The sequence below is a fragment of the Oculina patagonica genome, chromosome 14 (assembly GCF_052425735.1).
Source record: "Oculina patagonica isolate OP01 chromosome 14, crgOcupat, whole genome shotgun sequence".
NCBI classification, from domain to species: domain Eukaryota; kingdom Metazoa; phylum Cnidaria; class Anthozoa; order Scleractinia; family Oculinidae; genus Oculina; species Oculina patagonica.
In genome coordinates, this window is record NC_135771.1 from 25036742 (window position 1) to 25061818 (window position 25077).

Sequence of the window (25077 nt, forward strand, 5' to 3'; positions counted from 1 at the left end):
AGTAATACTGCTGTAGCACATTTTTTATTCTTCCCCAATGTTTACGTTATGTTGATAAAGAAGTACCAACCACAAACCTCAATTATAATTTTTTATTTTGAAAACTATAAACAGTCGTATTTTACTTGCTTGACAGTACAAATTCTTTAGTTACTTATCTTTACTGGAACAAAAGTTAGCACATTCGTAAATGAATACGTGCAGTACACCATCCATTTCCGTTACAAAAGATTACAAGACTTCCGAGTTGATTCTCCCAACATCCACAGAAATTCATGGTATACTGCTTTAAAAATTTATACAATTTCTATTTAGTTTTCTGGTAAAATAATCAGTTATTGACTAAAGCACGCGAATTATCTTCAGTGTTTGTATAAAATGATAATTATAAAAATCCCTGATAGCCATTCAGCTCAGTCAATTTCCGTTAAATCACCCCCTTACAACCGAGTAATAATTCATAATGCTTAATTTTACAATTCGTTTGGGATATTCTTCCAATATAATACATAATGAAAACATTAGTTACATAGTCGTGGCCTTTTTCTTACAAAAACAGAGTAAAGATAAAGATTTGTTTAGCTGGCTTGATGAGTTAAAACAATACGCTTACATGAAGCCTTTTAACGACTCACTTAGCACAGGGTACCCATGCAGTTGTAGTTGCTTTGCAACGCAGATTGGATGCCCTGTTTATGCATCACGAATTCAACAGATAAAGTCTTTATGAAAGCACTGTGAGAATAATTTTTCCTTTGGTTCTCTTCAGCATAGATACTGCAGACTCATGCGCAACACCAACAAGGCTCTCTCCATTGACAGCAACAATCTGATCACCACGTTTTAGCTGTCCATCACGGGCCGCAGCGCCTGTCGGGAAGACAGTTTTGACGTAGATTGGCAGGTCTCCATGAGGACTCCCATGACCACCCACGATACTGAATCCCAGGCCTTCTGGGCCTCGTTCTAACTCGATAATTTTCGCTTCCAGTGGTCTGAAATGGAACAAGAAAGAAGTGTTATGATTAAGGCAATTTTTGGTTTGTTCAACGCAACGTATTCGATTAGTTTCCAGAAATGTTAGAGCCATTTTCGAAACTCCTCGGTCAAGCTTCGAAAAACTTCGGGTAACTTCGGATTTTTTCGGAAATCTTCGAGAAATCTTCGGGTAAGACTCTTCGCCATATATAAGGTAGTACTCACGCTTCCTCTCCTTCTTCGTCGGACTGAGCAAATTCAGCTGTTTCCTGCGCCATGGAGGAAGTCGGAGACAAACTTGCCGGGGGAAGACTGGTACCTGATGACGGATCTGGGCCAACTTCCGGCTGTTCTGGGTCTAAAGAAAGTGTGAAGAGGAAATGACTAAGAAAAGGAAAATTGTTTAAATTTACAGTGCGACGCGCCTTATATAAGGGCGTGCGACGCGCCTTATGGCCACCCGACAAACTTTGTGTCAAGTGTCATCTTGTAATATTTTACGTTTTCACTGCGTTTTGTTGACAATTACGCTGTAACAAGCATCTATTTGATCGTATGCAACTTTGCAAGGAGGCGTTTTCGTCAAACTTATAATGATATTACTAAAGCACACTTGTAAAAAGTTTGTTGGGTGGTCACGGTAAGACGCGTCACACTGTAAAATATAAGCTGAACGTGGCTTTATTTTTGTCTTCCGAGCGACATCAAATTCCCTGGTAATCATAGAATGAAATTCTTAAACTAAACTTCAATCAATGAATCATGTTTCACAGCGCACTTACCGAGCGGGACTTGGACCGAGATGTTTTCCATGCTGCTCATCGATTCCGTCCCAGGCAGTATGTTGGGCAAACTGCTCATCGAGGACGGCCGGGAACTGGTACCTTGCTTCAGACGAGCAACTTCAAGAATGACACGACCGGTGGTTCGCTACAAAGAAAAAGATTGACATGAATATCCTCAACTACATGTACCTTCCTTTATCTCGTACCGGAATAGCCCGCTATTTAGGGCAAGTAAAGATGGCGAACCAGAGAGAATGCTCCACTTTACCTTAAGAACAGCAGCAGCTATATCTTGTGTAGCATTCTTGAGATCCTCGCCGTTGACCGAGAGGATCTGGTCACCAGCTAGCAGACGACCGTCAGCCTCTGCTATTCCACCTCTGACCTGTCAATCAAAGTTAGGTTTAGCCAATCAAATCATAGCATTTTACGACTAAGTGAAACTGAACAAAAGCAGTAGCAGTTCTTCAGTGTCTTCGTGAAAAAGTCCACCCGGATATTTTTTCTTTAATATACACGTTTTGTAGGTGAAGAAAAACCTAATGGAAACTTTGAAAGATTCAGTATCTGCACGGAAAATGGGAATGGGTGGTTCTCTGTTTTTTACAAAGAGCATGATAAATTTAAAAATTTAAATATTTGAATTTTTATATCGACAGAGCTGCGAATTCCGAAATCAACTTTGGTGGCTTCTATGGGAGGGGGTCAGTTGGGAAGACAAAAATCAAATAAATTAACGGGTGTAGCATTAATAGCAGAAACCGCTACATACCACGTCCGAAACGAATACCCCAGTGTCATTTCTGCAAAGAAAGAAAAGGAAAGTTAAACAGAAATATACGATCATTAGAAAGCAGGCCAATAATTAGACTTGCTCCAAGTCGCTCGTTAGATTCGTAGGCGACCGCTGGATACGGAAACGGGGGGGGGGGGGGGGCATGAAAAAAAAAATTGAATTTTTTTTTTTTTCCTTGGCCCCCCCGTTCAATTCCCCCCCCCCCCCTTTTTTTTTTTTTTTTTTGTTTTTTTTTTTTTTTTTTTTTTTTTTTTTTTTTTTTTTTTTTTTTATTATCAATAATATGCATCTCATACCTTCTTCCGACAATACTCAAACCAAGTCCTTGGCCGGGAACCTTGTTTAAATCTAAGGTGAGGTATTCAAAGGCTTCTGAAAAGGAAACATAAATCTGCGATTAGAGAAAGGGTTGGCGTGACTTTTAACGCTATGAACTACTCAGCCTTTCAACATAAAAAATTATGGGATTCTTAAACTGCATAGAAGAACATGAAACAATCGGACATCGGGTAAGCAGACAGTCTTCGGACCTCGTCTAGATGTCTGCTATCGAGAGGTGTCCGTTAGCGCAGGCTCGACCGTACAAAGCTATACCACTTAGAAAAATTGGAAATACCTTCATCTTTAAACTGAGACTCGTCTCTGAGAACAACCAGTCGAACAACAGCAGGCGTTTGTCTTAGAGCTGTGATGGCCATATCGTGTGTCGCTTCTCGCAGATCGACATAATTCACCTACAAATACAATAACAGCAGCTTCAGTAAAAGCCCCAGTAAAGTGTCACTCAAGACCTTTTTTGATGAGTGTTGCTAATGTGGCGTTTGTCTACTGCGCAAATGTGTATGGAGTATAGGAGTCTAGCAACTTCCTTGGTCAGTAAAATTTCTTTACTTCACGAGAGTGGATTGACATTTTCACGAGAGATTTCACCATTGTGATTCGAAATGCGACCACTAAAACTCAATGTTGTCCCGATCTCCTTTAAAAAAGCCAAAGATTTCGAGGTGTAACACGCTGCATTGAACAAGTGTACTACACTTCGTGTGAAGCAATGATCGAAGACCTCAGACTGCCCTCAGCATGACCCCAACAATGAGCACACCCCTAAAACCACAGTACAAGATAACGCAAACTTACTTCTAAAATTTGATCGCCAGCCCAAAGCCTGCCATCTTTGGCCGCTGCGCCGTCTTCATACACTTCATGGATGACTATGGCGCCCTAAAAAAATGAGCAAGAATCAACTGATGAATTCTTCTTACTAATATCCATACATTTCTTAAAAAGTTAGTGCTGAGAATTAAAGGCTACATCAATACTTGTATCAAGTGCGGCTTACCAACAACGTATCTGCACCGCCGACTATACTCAGCCCCAGGCCTGTGTTTCCTTTAGGAATCTCTATCACACATTCTGAGCCGGGAATTATCGGTGTGGTGCGGGGATTTGGAGGCGGGGTTAGTGTCGGTGAAACAGCTGCGCAAAAACAACAAAAACAAAAAACAATTGAGCGACAATCGAAAATTCTTAAAATCCACAAAAAGAATAGTCTACTTTGAATTTTGCAGGCTGCTTTGAAACAATCGGTGGAAAAAGTGGAGTTATGAACTTACGTGCTGCCTCACGAGGAGACTGCTGGACGATTTGAACTACTGGCTCAAAAGCCTGGGGTTGTACAGGTTCTCTTCTAGACGCCAAAGGACTTCCTGTCGGCGCACTTCCGGTTGGGATATCTGCGGTCAGCGCGCTTCCGGTTGGTACACTCTCAAAGAGTTTTTTAGTCATTTTAGGACTCTCTGCTTTCCTCGGACTTCCGGGTTTTTTCGCATCTGATGTGGATTCCCTGACTGGTTTCTTAGCAACAGGAGGTCCTTTCTTGTGAAAACGGGGACTTCCGGTCTCCCTCCTCGGAGATACACTGGCGGAAGCTGGTGGACTTCCGGGAAGTACTTGTTTCCTAGCAACCACAAGCGACACCTTTCCCTTGGTTCTCTTCAATATGGCAACGGCCTGCAACAAAAATGTCGAGAGAATTTAGCGTGAACAGTAAACATACATTACGCGCGCACGCACGCACGCACGCACATGCACGCACATGCACGCACGCACCATCCACCCACCCGCGCACACTCGATACTGGTTCATTTACAACATTAATGAACGCCCTAGAAGGTCAGTGAATTTTTTCACCAATGCTTTTCCAGTGAAACAATAAAGCTTCAAACCTGTCCACATCTTTGATGCTGTCTTCACATCTCTAATTCTGCCGGCTCATTTTCCTACTCCAATCTCACAGTGCATTTACAAGATGACTCACACAAGGCTAGAAGACGGTGAAAACTGGCACTATATGTACAGCACATTTTGATCAACTTTAAAAAACAGTATGGTGCGGCCGGTAGTATCACTTAAGTTATGGGTTCGAATGCCGCTCAAATGTCAGCTTTTTCCTGGACTTTGTTACGGCACAAGTTGCTTTATTACTCTAAGTATCACTTACAAACGCTGTTTTAAATTGTTTACCTCAGCATGAGTGAGTCCTACTATGGGCTGATTGTCCACTGCGATCAGCTGATCTCCTTTCCTCAATCGGCCGTCCTAAAGAAAAGCAAAAGAAACAGTTAACATCCGACCAACAAACACCTTTTCCGCGCCGAATTTCTACTTGGAGAATTGCATGAGCCCGCGGTTTTTAGCAGCGCCAAGCAATATGACGTCTTACCTAATAGCGACAAAACAGCGGTCAAACACACAACACGCGCGCAGTTTTCCCCAAAGCTATTAGTCCCCCATTTGTTCGCTATAATTCAATAATTATAGAAATTGATATACCTTTTGAGCAGGGCCTCCCTCAGTGATGTCCTTCACATAAATGCCTGTCTGACCCTCACCAAATCCTGGACCCTCTACCACAGCAAATCCAAGGCCAGTCGGGCTCTGTTAAAGGAAATTGAAAATCTTGATGTTGACCAAAACGAATCCCATAAGGCTATCCTACGCCCCACTATACCAGTAGACCTTTGTACACAAATCCAATTTTTGCTCGCACAACAGTCAGAAGATTGCACGTAAAATTGTTGTTCACAATTCATACTTGAATGTTGCTTGTAAACAAGGCCTCTTCCTAGACAAAAATGACCTCAAACGAGTGAGTTTTATGTTATAAAATAATAACATTTTACATGAAAATTCTTCGTTTACATACCTTGACAAAGTCAATGAACTCCACTTTCTGACCTCCTGAAAGTTCTTTCAAAAGCGTCGGTGAAACAGTGATACCCTCTGCAACCGGCGGAGGACTGGAGCTAGGGCTAGGACCTGACCGTCGGGGACTTCCGGCCTCTCTTCGTCGAGCCGACGGCGAGGTCTCGCCGGTGCGAACATTAAGTGGTTTCAGTTCCGGTTCGGACCACTGTTGGCCCCTGGGAGATTCCTGAGCCGGTGGTGTCCTGGCTCGACTCAAGAAATCAGCGGCTTCTTGTGAACGGCCTAACACGAGGTGAACCTCTGGCGGAGTGTTCTTTGAGATCAAAAGAAAGCAAAATTGTCACACATCAAATGAATACCATGCTTGAAACGTTTTCATATGGACAAAAATGGCGCTGGTAAAGTACTGGTTGACGCTTACCTTCAGGATCGCGGAGGCCTCGTAATGAGTTAATCCCCGGATGGACACTTCATTAACCTCCAAGATCTCATCAGCTTGTTGGATTTTTCCATTCCTCTCCGCTGGCCCGCCTGGCTTGACGTCCACCACGAAAATGCGGTTTGCCGCTGCACCTTTGCCGCCCGCGATACTCAGACCTTGTTAAGAATGACAAGATAAACAGGTTATAAAAACAGGATTGTTACTGGCGAAAGCGGGCCATGAAGGGACTCCAATTAATAACAATTACCCTGTTTATTAAGTGCTGAAAAACTTGTACTTCCCACAGGAGCTTATTTACAAGAGCTTATTTAGTGTCTGATAATCAAGGTGAATTTTTTTAACTTACCTAATCCCGTGCCTCCTTTCATGAGATCCGCAAAAATAAAATCGCCTGTAACATCTGGATATTTTATCTTCATTTGCCCTGGTATAAATATAGCATTTGAAAATGTTGGTTAGCAAAATACAGCAAGCGAAATATTCTTTTAGTAGCCCTTAAGATCCAACTTTTAATTCACCAATTACATTTTTGGGATCAGATGTCCACTGCAAGCAGAAACACGTACCACGCGTCCGGTGACACGTGATCTACATTTTAACGTAAAAAAAATGCCACAAGGGATAATTGTTAAATATACCGGCACGAGATACACGTGGAGCGCGCGTGGAGGGAGTACGCGCATTTTCCTCGGGTGCAACCCTCGCGCGTGCCTCCTGGAACTTACTCATGCGCCTGCTATGTAACCTAAAACAAACTTACGTTTTCTGTCCTCTTCACTCTTTACAATGGTAAAACGAGACGGCAGGTTCAACAGTTTGCTTTCAATCTCCGCCTTCACACCCTCAGCCTTGGCAGCAGTGGCGATTGGTTCCTCGATCTCATCAGCTGTCAGGTTTTTGGCGGGAATTGGAATGTCCTTCCTGAGCGACTCGTCTGATGGCAAAGTAGCAGCCTCGGTCGAGGGCCTGGCACTGGTAACTGTTACACTGCTGGGCTCCACCTTAAAAAAAAGTGACATGGGAGTTTGCTGTGATTGAGATATTCTTTAGAACAGAAACACAACCCCCGGATTACATATTTTCATAGGAAAGGTGGGGGGGGGGCTGTCCGCAAGAGAAAAAGTCAACATCATCGATTTACCCCTAACATCCCGGTATTACCCCCGTCCCTTCCCCCCTGCTAATAAGGCCCAATGGTTATGGGCCCATCTGTCTACCAACTGTAACCCTCACTTTTAAGCGGCTTTTAAGCTGGATATACTGCCTCCTCTGATATAAGCTCCTCAAGTTATAAGCCTACCCAAATCCCTTTACTAGGTTATATAAGCCAAAGGAACTCCTTTACAAGCTGAAATACGATTATATCCTTGCTTTATCTTGGGATATCAACAAACTGCACCACCGTTTTATACAGTGATCTAACTGCTTTTTGTTGATTGTGGGGTTTGCATATCTTGGTGGAACAAGTTAAAGTTTAGTTGACAACAGACGCGACGAACAAAATTAAAATAACATCTAGAACTAAAACAAAATAAGGCTGAATCATGTAAGATCTTTAAACCTAGTAAAAGTTCAAATATTTTGGCGTTATCGATTTAAATAAGCTTAAGTATATTACTTAAATCGCCTTTTTTTTTTTACTAAGATAATTCTCCATTTTAAATCGCTCAGAAGTGAAAGGAAAACAAGTCAAAAGAACTGCGCGCAGTAGTTTTATAAAAATCTTTAGCCACCTAAATATCTTACAAAACGAATACAGTTATAAAGGTCGACTAAATACCCAAAACATGACCTCTTACAATTTGCATTGAAAGTTTTAACTTAAAAGAAAGTTTCCTAAATTAAATTCAAACACAAATAGACCCTGAAGCAAAGAAATACAAGCACGCTTCGTACGAAATAAGTATTGGTTTTAGTTGTTACCTCAGAGATGTAACTTCTGGACAGTTTCAAACCTTTCGATTTGCCAAAACCAAACGGCATTTTGAAACGACGGAAAAATCGGCTTATCTTTGCAACTTGCCGAGCACAGTTTGTAAGTTCCTGTGAAAACCTTTGTTACAATATTTCACAGGAGCGTCGCGTTATCTTCTGATCATTCAGTAGCCGAGATGTTATTATCGCCACCAAATAACAGTTGTTTCCAATCTGGAGCTTTCTCTTCCATCGAAACATCGAAAAGAAATGACAAATCTAATATAACCTTTTGCTAGAACGTGATCTTGTACGATTAATCCATATCATTCAAAGACACCGAAATTAAATACTTCTCGGAAATAAAGATTATCTGTTGAGCAGTTGTCAACTTTATCTCGCGTTTCCTTTTTATTTTAATGTCTAACGCGCAAAAAAAATAATATTGATAAATTTTAACAAAAACCTTTTTGTTTTATTACAAGTAATTGACAATTAAATGTGGAATTCTCCAATTAGAAAATGGAATCTCAATTAATTAATAAAGGGTAATTAATTATGAATGTGTTTAGGCTAAGCCATTACAAACTATTGAAGAAGAGGCTGTTTCCGCTGGCCAAAATTATCGGCTAAAAGGGCAAACTTAAACTTTCTCACGATTTTACGCATTGCGTAGCTTTTATATAGTTATGGTAATATTTACTAAATAAGGCCTGCCAGATGGCTAGTTTTGAAGAAAACACCAATTTTAGCAATTACATAATTCTGCATGTATACTCCTTTCCGGTCTCGCACACGGAAGTTTGGAAAAACCAATTGTTTTTTTTTTTTAATTATTCTTGCATTCACTTTAGACAATTTCCTATTCTCAAACATTGCACTATAGCACGAAATATCACAGATCGCCTGCCGCAAAATCCCTCTTATAAGCCCTCCAAATTAAAAGCTGTAAGATGACCCCCACCACACAGAAATGAAAGCCAATTTCTATTTTGATCCCAAGTAGTATTGCAATGCAGCTTTTTGTTTTGTTTGTGTTTTCTTTTTTCATGTTGCTACATTTTTATAACATGCATTCTGCTGGGAACTTACGTTGTTGTTGAGCGTGACTTCAGGCATGCGCGGTGGTTTGGGGGGAGCCACTGTCCTGACCACAAACCGCACAGGATTCTTAGCGCGTTTTATGATCTCAACTGCCTCGTCATGTGACGCGTCACGCAGATCGTGTCCATCAACCTAACAGGGGTAGATAGGGTAGGTTAAAGGGACTATGTCACGGATTTTAACAGATTTTTGAACAACCAAAATTTTTATTTATGTCGTGGGAAACTTAAAAATAATGGTCCATTTTGATTAATAATTGCTATTTTAGAGCACTTAAACTGTTCGGAAGCGCGTCTGGCTGCGGATGACTCGGATGAAAATAGATTGCAATTTTGAAAACGTTAGCCAACGTTTTCAAGTTGTTTCCGCGCGCCTTTAAAAAGATCGATATCTATAGCCGAAGTCGAAGTTTGATTTTTATCCACAAATAAAGGTTTTATAAAGTCCCCTACCACTGGTTGTGCCTGTTTTGCGGATATTTAAGTGGTAAATAATTTACGTTCGTTTGAACGAAGAAAATAAAAAAGAAATTATTATAGAACAGTTTAGACCAAAACTCTGCGAAATCCAGGTGACATAGTCTCTTTAAGGATGTATTTTTTTTTGGTTCAGCACAAAAATTTAATCGACATAATTAGCGGTCAGTGAAGCCAATACCAAAAGCCTCACCTCCAAAATCTGGTCACCAGTCACCAACGTTCCTAAACGCGCAGCAGGACTGGACTCAAGTACGTGCCTGATAAAGATCCCTTTAAGGCCCAGGCCCTGAGGGCCAACTTTACCACCAATGATGCTAATACCCAGGCCACTGTCAGGTTCACGGTTGAGTTCCACCACACGAACCCCAGGTTCATCGTAGATTGGCGGTCTAGCCGGTTGAAGCAAGTCTGGCAGGTTTTCTATTCCCTCAGGAATGCTGTACTCCTCAGTTTCCTCCCTGGTGGATCAAAAGAATCAACTGAACATTAGGCGTGGTATTAGGGCCATAAATTAAACGAAACCTCAAAATGGCGATTCGAAAAAGAAGAAAAATACAAAGGAACTACAAGAAAGTTTTACAGATGGACGGATGGGCAAAACTGAAAAAGATTTAAACGGATTGCAAAAACTCATAACCTTCTCTGATCGTCTCTCTGATCTCGTTCAGCCTCATTCTCGAGGGACTGGGACGACGAGTGAACTGATGACGTAGAGCTGTCTTCAAGGAAGGACGAGGGGGACTGTTGAATAGCCCGTGCTGGCGTCATCTCGCTACGGATGAATGTAAATCTAAAAAGAAATGAGACGAGACGATTTTAAAAAATTGATCATTCAGGGTAACAGAAATTTAACTGACTTACGTTTAGACAATTTAAAGTAAGAAATACTTACACAATGTCCTTCAGCAAAGATTGTTTTCTGAGCACAGACCTGAAAGAAATTAACAGGAGTCATGTCAACAATGTTGTTTCCTTGGAAACGTCAGCAACTTGACGTCAAGTCCTTATGACATCACACTAAGGTAACAGCTTTCATGGTAGTGATATGTTTACCTGGCTCTGTGACCTGATAATCCAATCATACTTTCATCATTTACAGCAACAATGTGATCACCAACTCCTATTCTTCCATCCAATCCAACAGCACCGCCCTTGAGCACCGACTTCACAACACAACCACAACCGTTTTCATCTCCCTTCAAAGTCAGACCTAGAACGACACGAAAAAAAAAGCGATAAAAATAAATATTTTTATTTTTCTGTTCCTCGCACGTCATTTACTAAAAAGCGCACCGGGACTTCCCGCTATAGCGGAATGGATGCAGGAGTAGAAGCTTTTAGTTTGACATGCCTTTGTTAGCTTTCCCGTGATTGTTAACCAATCAAAAACCAAATTAGTCAGGAAGTAGTCACGTGCCGATAGAGTGCTCGTGCAGTTCATGGATTTTTGATTGGCTAAGAAATCTGGAAAGCCAACAGAAAGTCTAATCTCGTACCCAGATATTTACGCACTTCGAGGGTTCAGAAGATCTGGGTATGAGATTACAGAAAGTCGTCAAAAAAAAAAAAACAATGGAGTTTAATGTTTGAAACAATTCACAGTTTAGACATGTAAATAACAGTAAGTTAGCTAACCCAGTTTCCCAACCATCTGTCTCCGAATAGTTATAGTCTCCATTCGTGATTTAATATTTTCAGGTAAACTGTCGATATCAACGGAGTCCCCCGAGAACAACAGCGGCGGACCAAAGTCAAACTTGGAAGACTGTTCACTTCCGCTGTCACTGGATTCATTGTCGCTCTCTTTTTCAACTTCAATGTCACCCATCAGGGCGGCTTGTTTGTCTGAAAAAAAAAACGTTAGAAAAGAAATATTTTAGCAAACAAATCACAAGCACGAACGTCATCATACCAAGAGCATTATGTACAGTTTAGGTCTGTAGATAAAAAGCCCTACGCGAGCATTCAAATAAAGCTAGGCCATAGAGAAGTACTTTCATATGGTGTTGTTTATTATGCTGTACAAGGTGGTTTAAACTTTTAAGTCTGTGAATGAAACCCTAGTGTGTGACCATTCAAATGAAAGTTACTGAGCTACTATTCACGTGGTACTGTTTATTATCCCATGCCTAGAGGAATACAGCCAATCAGGAGCCTAGAAACCTGATTCCACGAGAAAAATTCCCGGCGTTCATCACGGTCGCCAAGTTTTCCCGCCAAAAAGCCTAGCTGGCAGCCCGCGGCAGCCCGCGCCATTCTTTCGTTCAGCTCAGTTTAGATTTTGCGAGAAAATGTTCAAACATGATGAATGAAAAACCAAATTATTCTCTCGAACTTGACATTCACTCGTTCAAATTTTCGGAAAAACCTGTTAATAGAGACGGAAAACTTTATGCAGCCTTCGAGGAATTTGCCAAACAGCGGCCAAAAACCCAGGAACGGTGGAGAAACAACTTTAAATTGCAAGACTGCACGTTGATGCAAAACAAATATTCTGAAACAAAGTTTCCGAAGACCTACCATCACCAGAACAACGACAGGACCACTTATTTATGCCGTACTCTGTTGGCTATTCAAAGGCAGATGGAGGAATCTAAACTGGATACGGTAATATTACATGTTTTGCAATTTTCACAATCTATTTATCACTCGAAGTTGTAACTTTTTGTACGTTGTCCGAATTTGTCTAGTAAGCCTAAAAGTTATTTAACTTTAAAATATGCGTATGTTAGAAGCATGGGATAAAATAGTTATGCAATGTTTTCTCGTGGATACCGTAATATCCCACTCTTGACTTGATATTTCTTTGTACAGTCAAATCTATCTAAGACGGACGGCTTTGGGACCGGCCCAACGTCCGTCTTAGAGAGGTGTAGATAGATAGTTTATTTGATATTTCTACATAACAGTCTGAAACTAAATAGCGTAAAAATTTAAAGAGATAAATATGTAAAACAGAAGAAAAACTACATATGGTAAACTATTAAAATCATATAACTATATTAAAAATTTGCCATAGAGGGAAAAAAGCTATGTTTAAAGGAGATTTGAGCCATATGCTGAAAATGAATTGACTTCTTACTTATACGTATTTACATTTCCCTGTGGAAGATTATTTATTTATTGCTACTATCGAGCATGATCTTATTGAAGAGTTTCCTGCACAGTATAGAACGTCGTTCATTTTGGGAGCTTAGATTACAACATGATAGGTGTCCGTCTTGTAGGGAGTTTAGTTACAGTAAAATGACTGAAAAACGACAGGGACGAGACCAACACCAAGTGTCCGTCTTAAAGAGGTGTCCGTTAAGAGAGAGTTTACTGTACACCAAAATATCAAGTTAAGTCACTTGTAGGATATTTCACGGTATGACACTCGAAACAATAATGCATACCCCAGAATGTATGCTGTACAAGGTGGTTCTACATGTAACTTTTACGTCTGTGGACTCTGGGGATGAAACTCTAGTATGTAACTATTCAAATGAAAGCTGCTTTCATGCCGTACTGTTTTTTGTTTTTGTTTTAGTACTTTGCAATTTCAACTTTGAAACCTTTCACGGTTTTGAAATTGATTTTACCTCGTTTCTCCAGTGCAGCATCTTTGATCAGTGGCTCACCATTATATCTTGCTGTATCTGGTGGGCTTTCCTCATATTCTTCATCTTCATCAGGCAAAGGTATCGGCCTGGCAACACCAATTCGAACTTTACCTGGAAGATAGAGAAGAGTTTTTGCGATTAAGGTGGGGTTCTACCTGAGTTTGAGTTTGAATGAAATTTCAAGAGGTTTAAAGAAGGGATTGAAGAAAAAAATGGAAACATCATCAGACAGTTGACCACCACACAAGAGCACTCCAGGTTGTCAGGGGACTGTCTGGTGTCCGTCTACCTATTTCTAAACTTCAAATTCTAATTTTAAAATACCATTAAATCTCCAATATTTCTTATTTCTCTCAATTTTACTAATAGTTTAAGGAAAAACTATCTCCTCCCAAACATCCCCAAAAATCACCTATAACGAGTTAAGGGTTTTAGAACCTTGAAACGCTAACAAGATATTTCCGTTAAACCCATGTTAAGCGGTAAAGACGGCCAGGTGAACCCCCACCTAATATTGTGTAAAACAAAGAAATAAATGTTTTTCCCTAACCCTGGTCAACAAAATTATGTTTCTATTCTTGACTATAAGTTTGTAACAAAACTCACCTTTTGGCGTTCCTTTGAGCGTCTCAACAGCAAAACTGAGTGTAGCATGTTCTAGATTAGTATCATTAACAGACATCAGGCGATCCACTGGCTTAAGGCGGCCATCTTGTTCTGCCACACCCCCAGGTACCAGGCTCCGGATCACAATCACGGTCTTCTCAGGGGAGACTGGGTCCTGACAATAAGAACAGACTTGTTAGGTGAAAATAATATTGAGGTACAACCCTCCAAGTTTATTTTTTCCTTAGTGGCCATTAGGCCACCGACTGCTCAAGTTTGGTCGCCAGTGAAAAATTTTAGTCACTACATTAAGCTAACGCTTTCAATCCTTCTTCTCAATTTAAGTCGCCAGGTCCAAAATTTTAGTCGCCATGTCGACAAAAATGGTCTTAACTTGGAGGGTTGAGGTACACGCTGAATGGCACTTGATAACTCACCTTGTAATCCAAGATACTAAAGCCCAGTCCTCTATCCTCTTTCTCCAATTCCACATAGTCAATCTCATCAGTCCACATGGATTGGGACATAGTGGATTCATTGAAGCCGGTGGGACTGGGGCTATCAGGTAAGGCAGATAGCATTGGGCTAGGTGTTGTTATACCCATATCCACGTACCGGTCATCTTAAAAGTAAGACATAACACAAAATTGTCAATAATAATGAGACAGAGAGTGTTATTACTCTTGTTAAATGTTTACCATAGCAAGGCTTTAAAGTACAAGACTAAGTACTCTAAGTCAATTTCATGTTGAAGTTCAAAACTCAGAATATCAACAATTTGCACCCTTAACTTTTAAATGGATTAGCTGACAATTCTTCCAACGACAGGTACATAACAAATGTTTTACTTTTATTACCAACTTCATTTTCTGGCTTCTTTCACAATGCAAGTGCTGAGTAAATGATTATTTGGTGATTGTAGTATAATATGGTATAACTGCATCCTCGGAGACCCAGGGGCAGTTACTCGGGGCGACGGGGATCATCGGGACGACCGGATTCGGGTAACAGTTTTCAACATGAGCGTAACAGCCCCTGGGCACTTTGTCTAAGAACCAATTCCAGAAGCGTTTAAACTCCCCTTCTGATTGGCCAGAAAAACAGTTTTTCTGGCCAATTAGCGAGGATGACCAGCACTTCACGGTTGACGTCTTCTTACACAAAGTTGTAACTGCCACACCCTTTGAAGTTTTATTATTCCCCTAAAAATGATAGCCAATTAAAAGTTCTTTCTAAGAGGAGAGTGAAGAGGGGTTTGCAAATCCGCCAATCCGTGCTAACTTTTGGCCAAATTCGTCAATCCACCACTATTTCCATTCAAATCCGAATCCACTTTACTTGAAAACTTGATGTGGAATAGTTTATTGCAACAGACAGTGGAAGTTTTTTTTATGCCATTTTTTAAAGAATTTTGTTTATTCGCTTGTTTGTTAGACAATTCTGCCAACAAACCGTGACGAAGACCGACTTAACTTAGTTAAGTGTTCTAAACTTCCTTTAGTATCTGCGATCCGAACTTCCTTAGCTAATCCATGATATCCGCTGTATTTTCGAAATCCGCCCAAGTGCATCGCAAAAATCCACAATCCGTGCGTTTTTTAAGACCAAATCCATCAATACGCAAACCTATTCACCTCCCCCCTCCCCACCACCACCACCACCACCACCCTCTCTAAGATATGTGATTCTATTTAATCTGTTCAATCTCTAAACTCTTGAGATTAAAATCATCTCACACCTTGTCTGTCACTTTCATTTGGTTGGCTTTCCATTTCCATCTCAGCCTCTGCCATGATTGGTTCATCATCTATCAACTCTCGTTTCCTAGCAACTACCAATCGGAAGTCCTTCGGCAATCCTTGAATCAGTGCAACAACTTCTGAATGATTCATCTCCAGGACACTGACACCATTCACCTTTGTGGCAAACAAAACAATTGTCAAACGTATCACACTCAAAAAATACCAAAACAACTCTATTTGATAATAAATAAATAATGTTACTAGGCTTCAGAGGGTCATGCACAATGTAGCTGTAAACCTCAGCATACATTACAGACCTATTCTAGGCAATTACATGTAAGGTGGCCGTTCCGAGGTTGCGCAGGGAATGGGGCGAGTTTATTAGTTCGATATTTGACACCACCAAATGAAAGAACCCAGTGAGAGGTCATTTGACCAAGTTTGATTTAGGAGAACACAGAGAAATGGACTGAAAATTAAAATCCAACACGTCTCTTTTTGAGAGCGTCCCCCACCATATTTATTTTTTATATTTTTTGATTTAGGGAAAAATAGTGTTTTCATCTAGTTTCTTCAAATAATGGGTGGGGATTTACAGCTGCACAAAAGGATAAAAATTTTAAGAGTTTATATGGTTTTGGGGGATGCGACTACAATTAGAGAGTGATGGATTTAACCAAGTTTCAAGGTCCATAACTTCATTTCTCTGCATCCTGAAAGCATCAAACTTGGTCAAATAACCTATCTCATCGCAATCTTTCATGTGGTGGTGTCAGGTTATCGATTACTTGAAATTTGAAACTCGTCCCAGTTCCCTGCGCAACCTCGGAACGGCCAATGGAAGTACATGTAACATACATTGGGTGCATAACACAAGTCATCTAGCTGTAGCTATTTGCATGCTTTGTAGTCCACGTTAAAGCCAAGTGGCTCATTCAGCTGCCACTCAACCCCCGTTTCTGTACCATGAAGCAATAAGGAGTATTGCAACTAGCCCCAGATGGAATGCTAGTCCATCACAGGGCTACCCCCAGCATTCACATGAATTTGCCTGTACATGTACAATGCAACCTATACACCTGGGTGGAGAGAGGCACTGTGACAGTAAAGTGTCTTGCCTAAGAACAATGACCCCAGCCAGTTATTGTACTGGGTAATAATTATAAGTTCAAACTGTTACAAGACGTTACCTCCACAAGATGATCACCAGGTTGGACAATGCCATTCTTTCCCACGGGACCCTCAGGACTAACAGCATGCACTCTGTGCCATGGTAGGGAACCATCTTTAAAAAACACCACAATAATGAACAAGATTTGTATATTAAACAGGAAACCAAAGCCTTTTGACTACCAAACCAATTTTTATTGATTTTGTTTACACGTACATGTATCAAGAGATTTTTTTCAACTCAGGTCAATTAAAATGTAATTATGACATTAAATTAATCATGATTGTCTAAAACATTGTATTTCCTTACCCAGTGGGTTTTGTGTTCCCTCTAAACTAATCCCCAGGCCACCACCTGATTGGAATTTAGAAATGTCTGCAACCTGTTGACAAAATAATTATAATTATCACTACTGATGTACAGATCGACAAATACATTGTAGGAAGAGAGGGAAGGAAGGGAAGAGAAGGGAAGGGACACAGGGAGGAAAGATGGAGTGATAGCCATAGCAAAGAAAAGCAGCAAATGCAATGAATACAAGATGTAATTGCATGTAGACATTCTTATTTGTTCTTGTTGTGCCGCATAATACTCACCAGAATATCCACACTATCTCCCAGCAGATTGCTGTAATGTTCCTTTACGCTTTCTGGATCTGTTAAAGTCAATGTAGTAACATGTTTATGTGATGTTTTCTCTGGAACTAAAAATCATACAAATCTAGAAGTTGTGTAGGGAAGGCCTATGATCTCAAGCTATTATACCTTGATAAACTTTGTCTTCATAAATTATGTATACTGCGTAAAGTTCTTTGTGAGCTGTGACATTTTTAACTTCAGACATTGTCTCGGGTATTTTACAGTATATCACTTACCAGTCCTGGGTTCTAGAGCAACAGAATCCACTTGCACTACTGAACCTTCCGCTAGACTTGCACTTGACTGTGCACTCAGTGATGCAGTTGCAGTAAGCTCCTCTGTAAAAAAATAGTTATTAAAACTTAAGTACTACTAACAGGACCTTATGAAGAAAGGGTGGGGACATACATGTATGTTTCTAGGGAGAGAAGTGGAGACTTTTACTCCTTCCAAAAGTTTGTTAGCCTGCAAACACAGACATAATTAATTCCCATCTGTTGCTTCTCTCAGCTGTAAACAACCCAGAGATAAGTGACAGTCAGAAATACATCTGACTTCACAAGCTTCAAGTTTGTTTGACAAAATTATTTTCTTTCTCTCCTTCAATAGCATTTATCTGTGAACTGCTTCTCTCAACTAAAAACCTGGAGAGAAGCGACAGTCAGAAATACAACTGAATTCAAAAGCTATCAGTAAATGTTTGTTTGACATAAAATCTTTTTTTTTCTCTCTCTCTCTCCTTCAAAAGTATTTATCAGCGAACTGCTTAAGACTACAATCAATTCAAAATAATTATTTATTCCTTGTGTCGTTACTCACCAACAGGGGTCTGTGGTCTGCTGAGCCGATGTCTCACATGTCGAGCCACCTTAATTCTTACAACAGGTCCAGTTTGTTTAAGAATTTCCACAGCCTGTTGATTATCTTTTCCATCCAGACTGATATCATCGACCTCAATTATTTGATCATTAATCCTCAACCTGCCATCAACTGCTGCAGTACTGCCCTCGGCTATACTCTTAACAAAAATTCCTGATAATTCCGCTGAAGATGGAAAAAATATATTGATAAATTTTAATAGACATCACACAATACATACATCAGATCTACTAACTAGGCAAAGTCAAGTCAGTTGAAATTTCAATGCTGCACTTTATTCAGTATTAAACCTGAATTGTTATACCTGGTAATATGGCTACAGCATGTTATATGTTTAAGATAACATACACGTGTGATTAGCTACCGGTTATAGACAGGGCCAGCTTTTTCTGTAATGCCCACGGTGTTCAGAGGTTGTGTGAATGCACAGCTGGCTGGCTAAAACACAGGCAACAGTGCAGCAAAGCGAGAACATAAACAATAAACTTCTTATTAACTCGCTCTAGCTCAAGGGGGACCATACTGGGAAAAAATCGCCCTCTGCCTTTCTTGTACAGACTTTGCTTTACTCGATCTGTACCAGAAAGATCCTGGCTGAGTTATTTCTCTCAGTACAGACCTCAGGTTTAGTTGATAAAGATACTTATTAATATGTTACAGGTAAAATTATTTTGTTTTTTTTTTTTTTTTTTTTTTTTTTTTTTTTTTTTTTTTTTTTTTTTTTTTTTTTTTTTTTTTTTTTTTTTTTTTATAAATAAAAAAATATAAAACACCCCCCCTCTCTCTCTCTCCCCCCCCCCCCCTCTTTTTTTTTTCCCCCTTTTTTTTTTTTTTTCCCAAAAAAAATAACATGTACCGTAACTACTTGCACACATGTAGATGTCTTTAAAAAATAATTTCTGATCACTGCATTAGCATACAAACAAACCTGAAGACGGGTCGACATATCCTGCTATGGTTATTCCCAAGCCTCTGCTGTCTTTTACAAGTTCAACATCAAATGTTTCTACATCCATGGGTTCCTACCAAAAAAAATCATTCCATGATTCAATTAATGTACTGTAAAACTTCTAGTTTCATTTTTGCCAACAAAGGCAAGTTAGTAGGAAAATTACTAAACACTGATAAAATGGGAGCCAGCCAGCCACATGTTTGAAGGGGAAAGGGGGAAGCTTGAGCCAAATGGCCCAAACTTGCCGGAGCTTATCCCAGTTTCGGTAGCATTAAGCAGCTAGGAATATTTCTACTACCCCCCTGAATGGGATGCTAGTCCATCGCAGGGTACCCTCCCCCAGAATTATGTTGCCAGTACTCATTTAATATACACCTGGGTGGAGAGAGCTACTATGAGAGTAAAGTGTCTTGCCAAAGAACACAGCACAATGACCCTGGCCAGGCCTTGAACCCAGACTGCTCAAACCAGAGTCCGGCACACTAACCCTTAGGCCACCGCGCCTTCCACGTTTGAAGGATTACAAAAAACACAGGGCGTACCTCTTCTTTGGAAGCAGCATCAACACTGGAGTCGTCAGTCACTAGTCTAGCTATAACAAGTTTGACATGCTGTCCAACTTTACGCAACACCTGGGCAACCTGTTCACTACCCATACCACCGACATTTACTTCACCAATTTGAAGAATGTGATCACCACTTCGCAGACGCCCATCCTAGAGACAGTCAGAGTTTACACATGTCAGTCTACATGAATTATCAACTTAATATAATTAAGCTTTCAAATGAAAGCTGTACTCTTCTGAAGTGCTGTTTCATTGTCAATGCTTTTCCATGTGGAATTTATTTTTACAAAACTTGTTAGAAAAGACTGCAAAATAACACGGTTCATCAAACCACTGGCCACTTGTACCTTACCAATTAGGTAAATCCTGCTGTTGAGCCAGTGGCTCATCAGGCCGGAGTTTATCCTGGTTTCTGTAGCATTAAGCGGCTAGGAGTAGATGGGATGCGTTAAACCCCAGCAGTTAAATTTGTCAGTACCCATTTATACACCTGGGTGGAGAGAGGCACTATGAGAGTTAAGTGTCTTGCCTAAGAACACAACGCAGTGCCCTGGCCAGGGCTCGAACCCAGACCGCTCATCTGGAGTCCAGCACACTAAACATTAGGCCACCGTGTGTCCCATACCTTACCAATAACAGCTTATTAAAATTACTTGTTAAAAATATCAAGCAGTCTACACACACCCTATCAGCGACCCCTCCTGGTAGGATTGTCTTCACGATAACTCCAGTGCTTCTTCCACCAACAATTCCAAATCCAAGACCTGAGCCATCATTATGCAGTTCCACAGTCTCAATGTGCCGCAAATTCTCTCCATCCCCAGCCTGAAAGATACAAAATCATTAACTCTACAAAAATTGATATGGTCAACCAATATACATTGTACCCGTACAACTTGTAATAATTCTTATTTTATTATTTTCACAACTATCAAACAGATAAAATGGGTGTGCAGCTCGAAATATGAGTCCGAGTATTTAATGCTGTCCTCATCAAGTACATTGGAATACATTGTTCAAAATACAAAACTGAAACACTACTCCAACTTCAAGTCTAGTATGCCGCCTAGTAAAACTTAAAAACACTGTGGGAAAAATGGGAACGGGTGAAACTTCCCAACCAAATGCAGGCGCATGAACCTTTGGGGGCTAAAATTTAAGTACAAAGATAACAAAAATGTATAAAATAAAAGTATGAATGTCATGACAGCTCTTGGCGTTCATACCATAAGATTTTCTCTTCAGTTTGAGGGTTTAGATGAATGTAAATTACAATTTATAGTAAGTAAATGAGGATTTCATTTACTTACCGGTACTGTAACAGATGTCCGAGAAACAGTACTAACATCAGAGGGTGTCCGGGACAACATTGAACTTGCTCCAGAGGTTGTGCGAGATAAATTTCGTGAGCGTGGAATTCCACCTCTGGCCACAATGAGTTCAACTTCTCCACTAGTTTGCTGTAAAACTCCAATAGCTTGTTGGTGTGACACTCCACTGTCAAGCTGTTTGCCATCTATTGCAAGAATCTGGTCACTTTCTTGTAACCGTCCATCACTGTAAAGTAAAGAAAAGTACATATTCATGTTGAAAACTTTAAGACTGTTTACTTAAAAAATGATAAAACTGTGTGAGAGAATGCTAATAATTAATAATGATTTTTATTTATGTGAGTCATGTCACCCTGTTTTGAGATGTATAAAAACTTGACAACATTATGTGTATATATTATTTTAGTCTGTGTACTGTTTAATTACCTTCCTGCCACTCCTTCAGGCTGGATCTCTTGGATGAAAATTCCCAACTCTCCACGATTTTCACTCTTTAATCCAACAACACTAAAACCCAAGCCGCCTTGATCTGGTTTCATCAACTTCACCGTCTCAATCTCACGACCTTGCGCCAGAGTTTCAATACCCTTTTGAAAGTCTTCATTGCTGCCGAATCTGGATTTCTTTAGCTCTTTATTAATTTGATCTCTGTTGTCGTAAGGTGCTTCAAATTCAACATCGACAGGGAGGTCGTCAGGAGATGAATAAACATGCGTGGACTGCTGAGCATCTACCCAAGCTTCAGGCTGATCATTTCTTGCTACTGGTTCAAAGCTTTCATGTGGTTCTTGGTCAAACACCCCAGCTGTCGATGCCGGTTCATTTCTTATTGCGGTTTCTTCACCATCTGTTGCAGAATGGTGTGGAAATACCAGCTCTCCTGTTGGAGAGAACTCAAAATCCTGAACTGTATCAGGTGGGGCATGCTGTAGCTGTTTGTTGAGTTCTTTCACAGACTGTTGTATGACCAGAAGCTGACGAAACAGAGGGCTTTCCAGCATCTGTTTGATTCGTTCAAGTTCCTCATCATTGTCAGTATCTCCGCGAGACTTGAGCTTCCGTTGAAAGCCATCCAAAATCTCCACAGCACGAGATGTATCTGACAGAAGAGAAATACATGTAAATTGTTACAAAATAAAAATTCAATTATCTGAGATTGTGAAGGTGGAGGGAAGATGTTGTAGCTGACTAACTGCCTTATTATTTAAAAGGCCAGGGACAATTTCTACTGACAGCTAATGAGTTCCAGTTGACTGCTGTGTGTAATTTTACATGCAGTTTCAAATCCACTGCATGTAAGTATTACCGGTACATGAGCAAAACACGAGCTAAAAGCACAAGTAAGATGCATTTAATTTATTTAGTGAATCTGTGTGCACATCACACATGAGCGGTACAGTAACTGTCACTTTTCCATCAGTGATATATTATTGGTGAAAAATCAAACCAAGTGGACAATAATAATAAAATACATTAGTTTGGTTGTCTGCAAGAACTACAAACATGTACATGTTGCTTCTGTTTCCAATATCATGACAGTATAACATGCATACCTGACACTTAATTTACACAGCACTGTGATTCTCTGAACTCAACAAAGAAAACTAAATTTTGAAAGCTGTCAATAATCTTTTTTGCAGTTGAACCAGTTTAATGTTAGCAGTAACATAAATAGGAAAATTTGTTGCAAACAAAATGCAATAAATAAATAGACGTGATTGCCAGTCTCAAAAACCAAATTTTTACTGCAGCAATATACATGAGTTGTACACTATTAACTACATTAATAATTCATAAGGTCACAAGTTGGATGAGCATCATTTTAATGAGGTTAAATGCGATTTAACCAAGTTAAATAAAGCAGTTTAACCAAGTTAACCACAACGAGTGGGTAGTCGGCTGTCCTGGTGGTCAGCGGCTACTAGCTCTTGTCAGGCTCAGTGCATTGCGTTCTCGGACATGACAGCGTGGTGTCAGGTCTTCGTTCAATGGAGGGTTTTCAGGGATGTTTTGCGAGTTTTTCCCCTCCCTCCCTCCCTTGCTTCTTTTTATTAGTTATAAATTCATTTTTCCACTGATTTAATCAGTGTGACGGGTGTCTGTGTGTGGGGGCTCATGGCTGTTTTGTTGGGATTGCCAGCCTTGGCAGCTTTATCCTATCTGGGGAGGGCCGGCTGACCTCAGTGGAGGCCCTCCCGGGTATCCCAGGCACCCATCCTCCATATTCGCGAGGCAGTGGTTAAAAAAATAATGTTTGTACACGTATGTTATTTCTTGGTAGATTATATATTAAACTGTATATTTCTAGAAATGTGAAGAATAATTGTGTAATAATTACACAATTTTTGGTAACATTTTGAGCAACATTTGAGCCCACTAAGAACGATAATGAGGAACTGAGAGCATTTTCCAATTACTACAAAGTTCAGAGTTTGTAATAATGATAATGATAATGAATTTATATAGCGCATTTTTCATATACATGTTCAAATACGCTGTACACATCCTGTAATTTACTACACAAGGCCAGACCACAACACCGGGAGCTTCGTGCCCTACTCTTCGTGCCCTACTCTATCATGTCATGCACCCAGCTAGATAAATGTAACATAACATCCTACATGTAGCTATAGCAAAGATATTGTTGACGTCACCTATTGTTATTAATGTGCCAACCAGAAAACTATTGGCTGGCGAAACAAAGAGTTCTTTTGTTCAAATTTTTGGACATTTAAACAATGTTTGTAAACAAATATCTTCCCTATGTGGTAGCATCCTTAGTCTTTGCAGTCATATGTACATTGATAATTTTGACCAGCTGTTCTAGAAATGTGGTGACTACAGTATTTCATATGTTGCTATCACAACTTAATTTGGTTAGAAAACTATGCATTGTTTTCAGTTTCTAAATACTGGTATAATAAACCATTTATTCTCAACAATAACTTGCAATTATTGTCAACAATGAAATGGCATTGAATATTCTCTATTGTTGACTACAGTGCAGACAAAACAAAAATCGTCTGCGGATATTAGAAAATCATTCTGTCGAATGAAAAACCTCACGCCTCCACTTGTGGATTAGAAAGCCTGAAATATTTGTGGAATGTTGTCACTTGCAAGAAAACATTGACACAAAATGTAATTAAGTAGCTCAAAGATTCTCAAAGTAAGTAAAATGGGCAATTTTAAAATATAAATTATTGGAATTTGTTGGCGTACATTTAAAATGTATTAGAATATGAAATCATGGAATGTTTATCAGCTTTAATCTGAGCTTATAGAGCTTTTAAATCAAGTACTGCAGCCCTACTGTATACAGAGTTCGAAGTATCACGAATACCATATCCCCATATACTACTCGAATGAGCGATAATTTGTATTTAGGTTACAATAATTCAAGCAATAATAGCAAAAAACACTTGAACTCAATAGACTATTACAGATCGCATATAGGGCTACCGAAACCGACAAAATATGCTTGTGCTTACCTTGTAAAATTGGCATCGTGGTCAAATATAGATGCCCGGTTTATGCGATACAGCGAACAATCGCAACGCTGTTGCGACTTGTAAAGCGCTTCTCCTCAAACTTTACGAGCTAGGAATCATAACCAAACCATGCACTGCAGAATCTGTGCGGAAAACACTGAGTAAACTGTATAAATGCTTGGAATAACTTGCTGGTTCGTAGCGTTTGTAAATAGCAAACGAGAATGTAGGCCAGGCTACTAAGCTTAAAATATAGGTCAACCACAATGCAATGCGCGCCCATTGTTTGCACGAGCGTCTAAGCGAGGAACGGAAAATGACCATAACCCCCGGTACACACAATACCACACTCTACAACTACATGGATTATTTCGAACAGAAAATTATTTTCCTT

At 40.0% G+C, this 25077-nt stretch overlaps 2 protein-coding genes across 3 annotated transcripts in view; one reads left to right on the forward strand and one right to left on the reverse strand.

The window, feature by feature from the left end:
• Nucleotides 1-77: 77 nt before the first annotated feature.
• Nucleotides 78-24909, reverse strand: LOC144637713 (multiple PDZ domain protein-like). 2 transcript variants are annotated; one of them, XM_078496784.1, is made up of 37 exons: nucleotides 24684-24909; nucleotides 21619-22291; nucleotides 21172-21418; nucleotides 20546-20686; nucleotides 19838-20011; nucleotides 19272-19365; nucleotides 18284-18508; nucleotides 17701-17802; nucleotides 17423-17481; nucleotides 17136-17208; nucleotides 16846-16940; nucleotides 15652-15829; nucleotides 14351-14535; nucleotides 13914-14088; nucleotides 13287-13418; nucleotides 11341-11550; nucleotides 10759-10915; nucleotides 10598-10636; nucleotides 10343-10495; nucleotides 9896-10163; nucleotides 9215-9358; nucleotides 6969-7209; nucleotides 6555-6632; nucleotides 6188-6363; nucleotides 5765-6079; nucleotides 5392-5496; nucleotides 5083-5157; nucleotides 4173-4569; nucleotides 3899-4035; nucleotides 3697-3780; nucleotides 3176-3293; nucleotides 2856-2931; nucleotides 2536-2566; nucleotides 2032-2148; nucleotides 1761-1908; nucleotides 1204-1336; nucleotides 78-995 (listed from the first exon to the last, which is right to left on the reverse strand). In XM_078496784.1, the coding sequence occupies exons 1-37, from the start codon at nucleotides 24697-24699 to the stop codon at nucleotides 725-727; spliced, it is 6042 nt and encodes a 2013-aa protein (XP_078352910.1). In that variant the 5' UTR covers nucleotides 24700-24909; the 3' UTR covers nucleotides 78-724. The 2 variants fall into 2 exon arrangements, with proteins under 2 accessions (XP_078352910.1, XP_078352909.1); XM_078496783.1 differs by having other exon boundaries at nucleotides 17423-17523.
• LOC144637717 (melatonin receptor type 1A-like) overlaps nucleotides 14459-25077 on the forward strand; it is a 28036-nt gene continuing 17417 nt past the window's right edge. The window contains 1 exon segment of the mRNA XM_078496795.1: nucleotides 14459-14478. The gene's annotated coding sequence lies outside the window, so the exon portion shown is untranslated.

Bases quoted from the DNA above. Each gene is read 5' to 3' on its own strand.
- LOC144637713 (XM_078496783.1), bottom strand. The intron at 3,294-3,696 runs GTAAGTTTGCGT...TTGTATTTGTAG, and splicing joins CTGGCGATCAAATTTTAGAA to GTGAATTATGTCGATCTGCG. The intron at 1,337-1,760 runs GTAAGTGCGCTG...CACTTTCTTTAG, and splicing joins CTCGGTCCAAGTCCCGCTCG to ACCCAGAACAGCCGGAAGTT.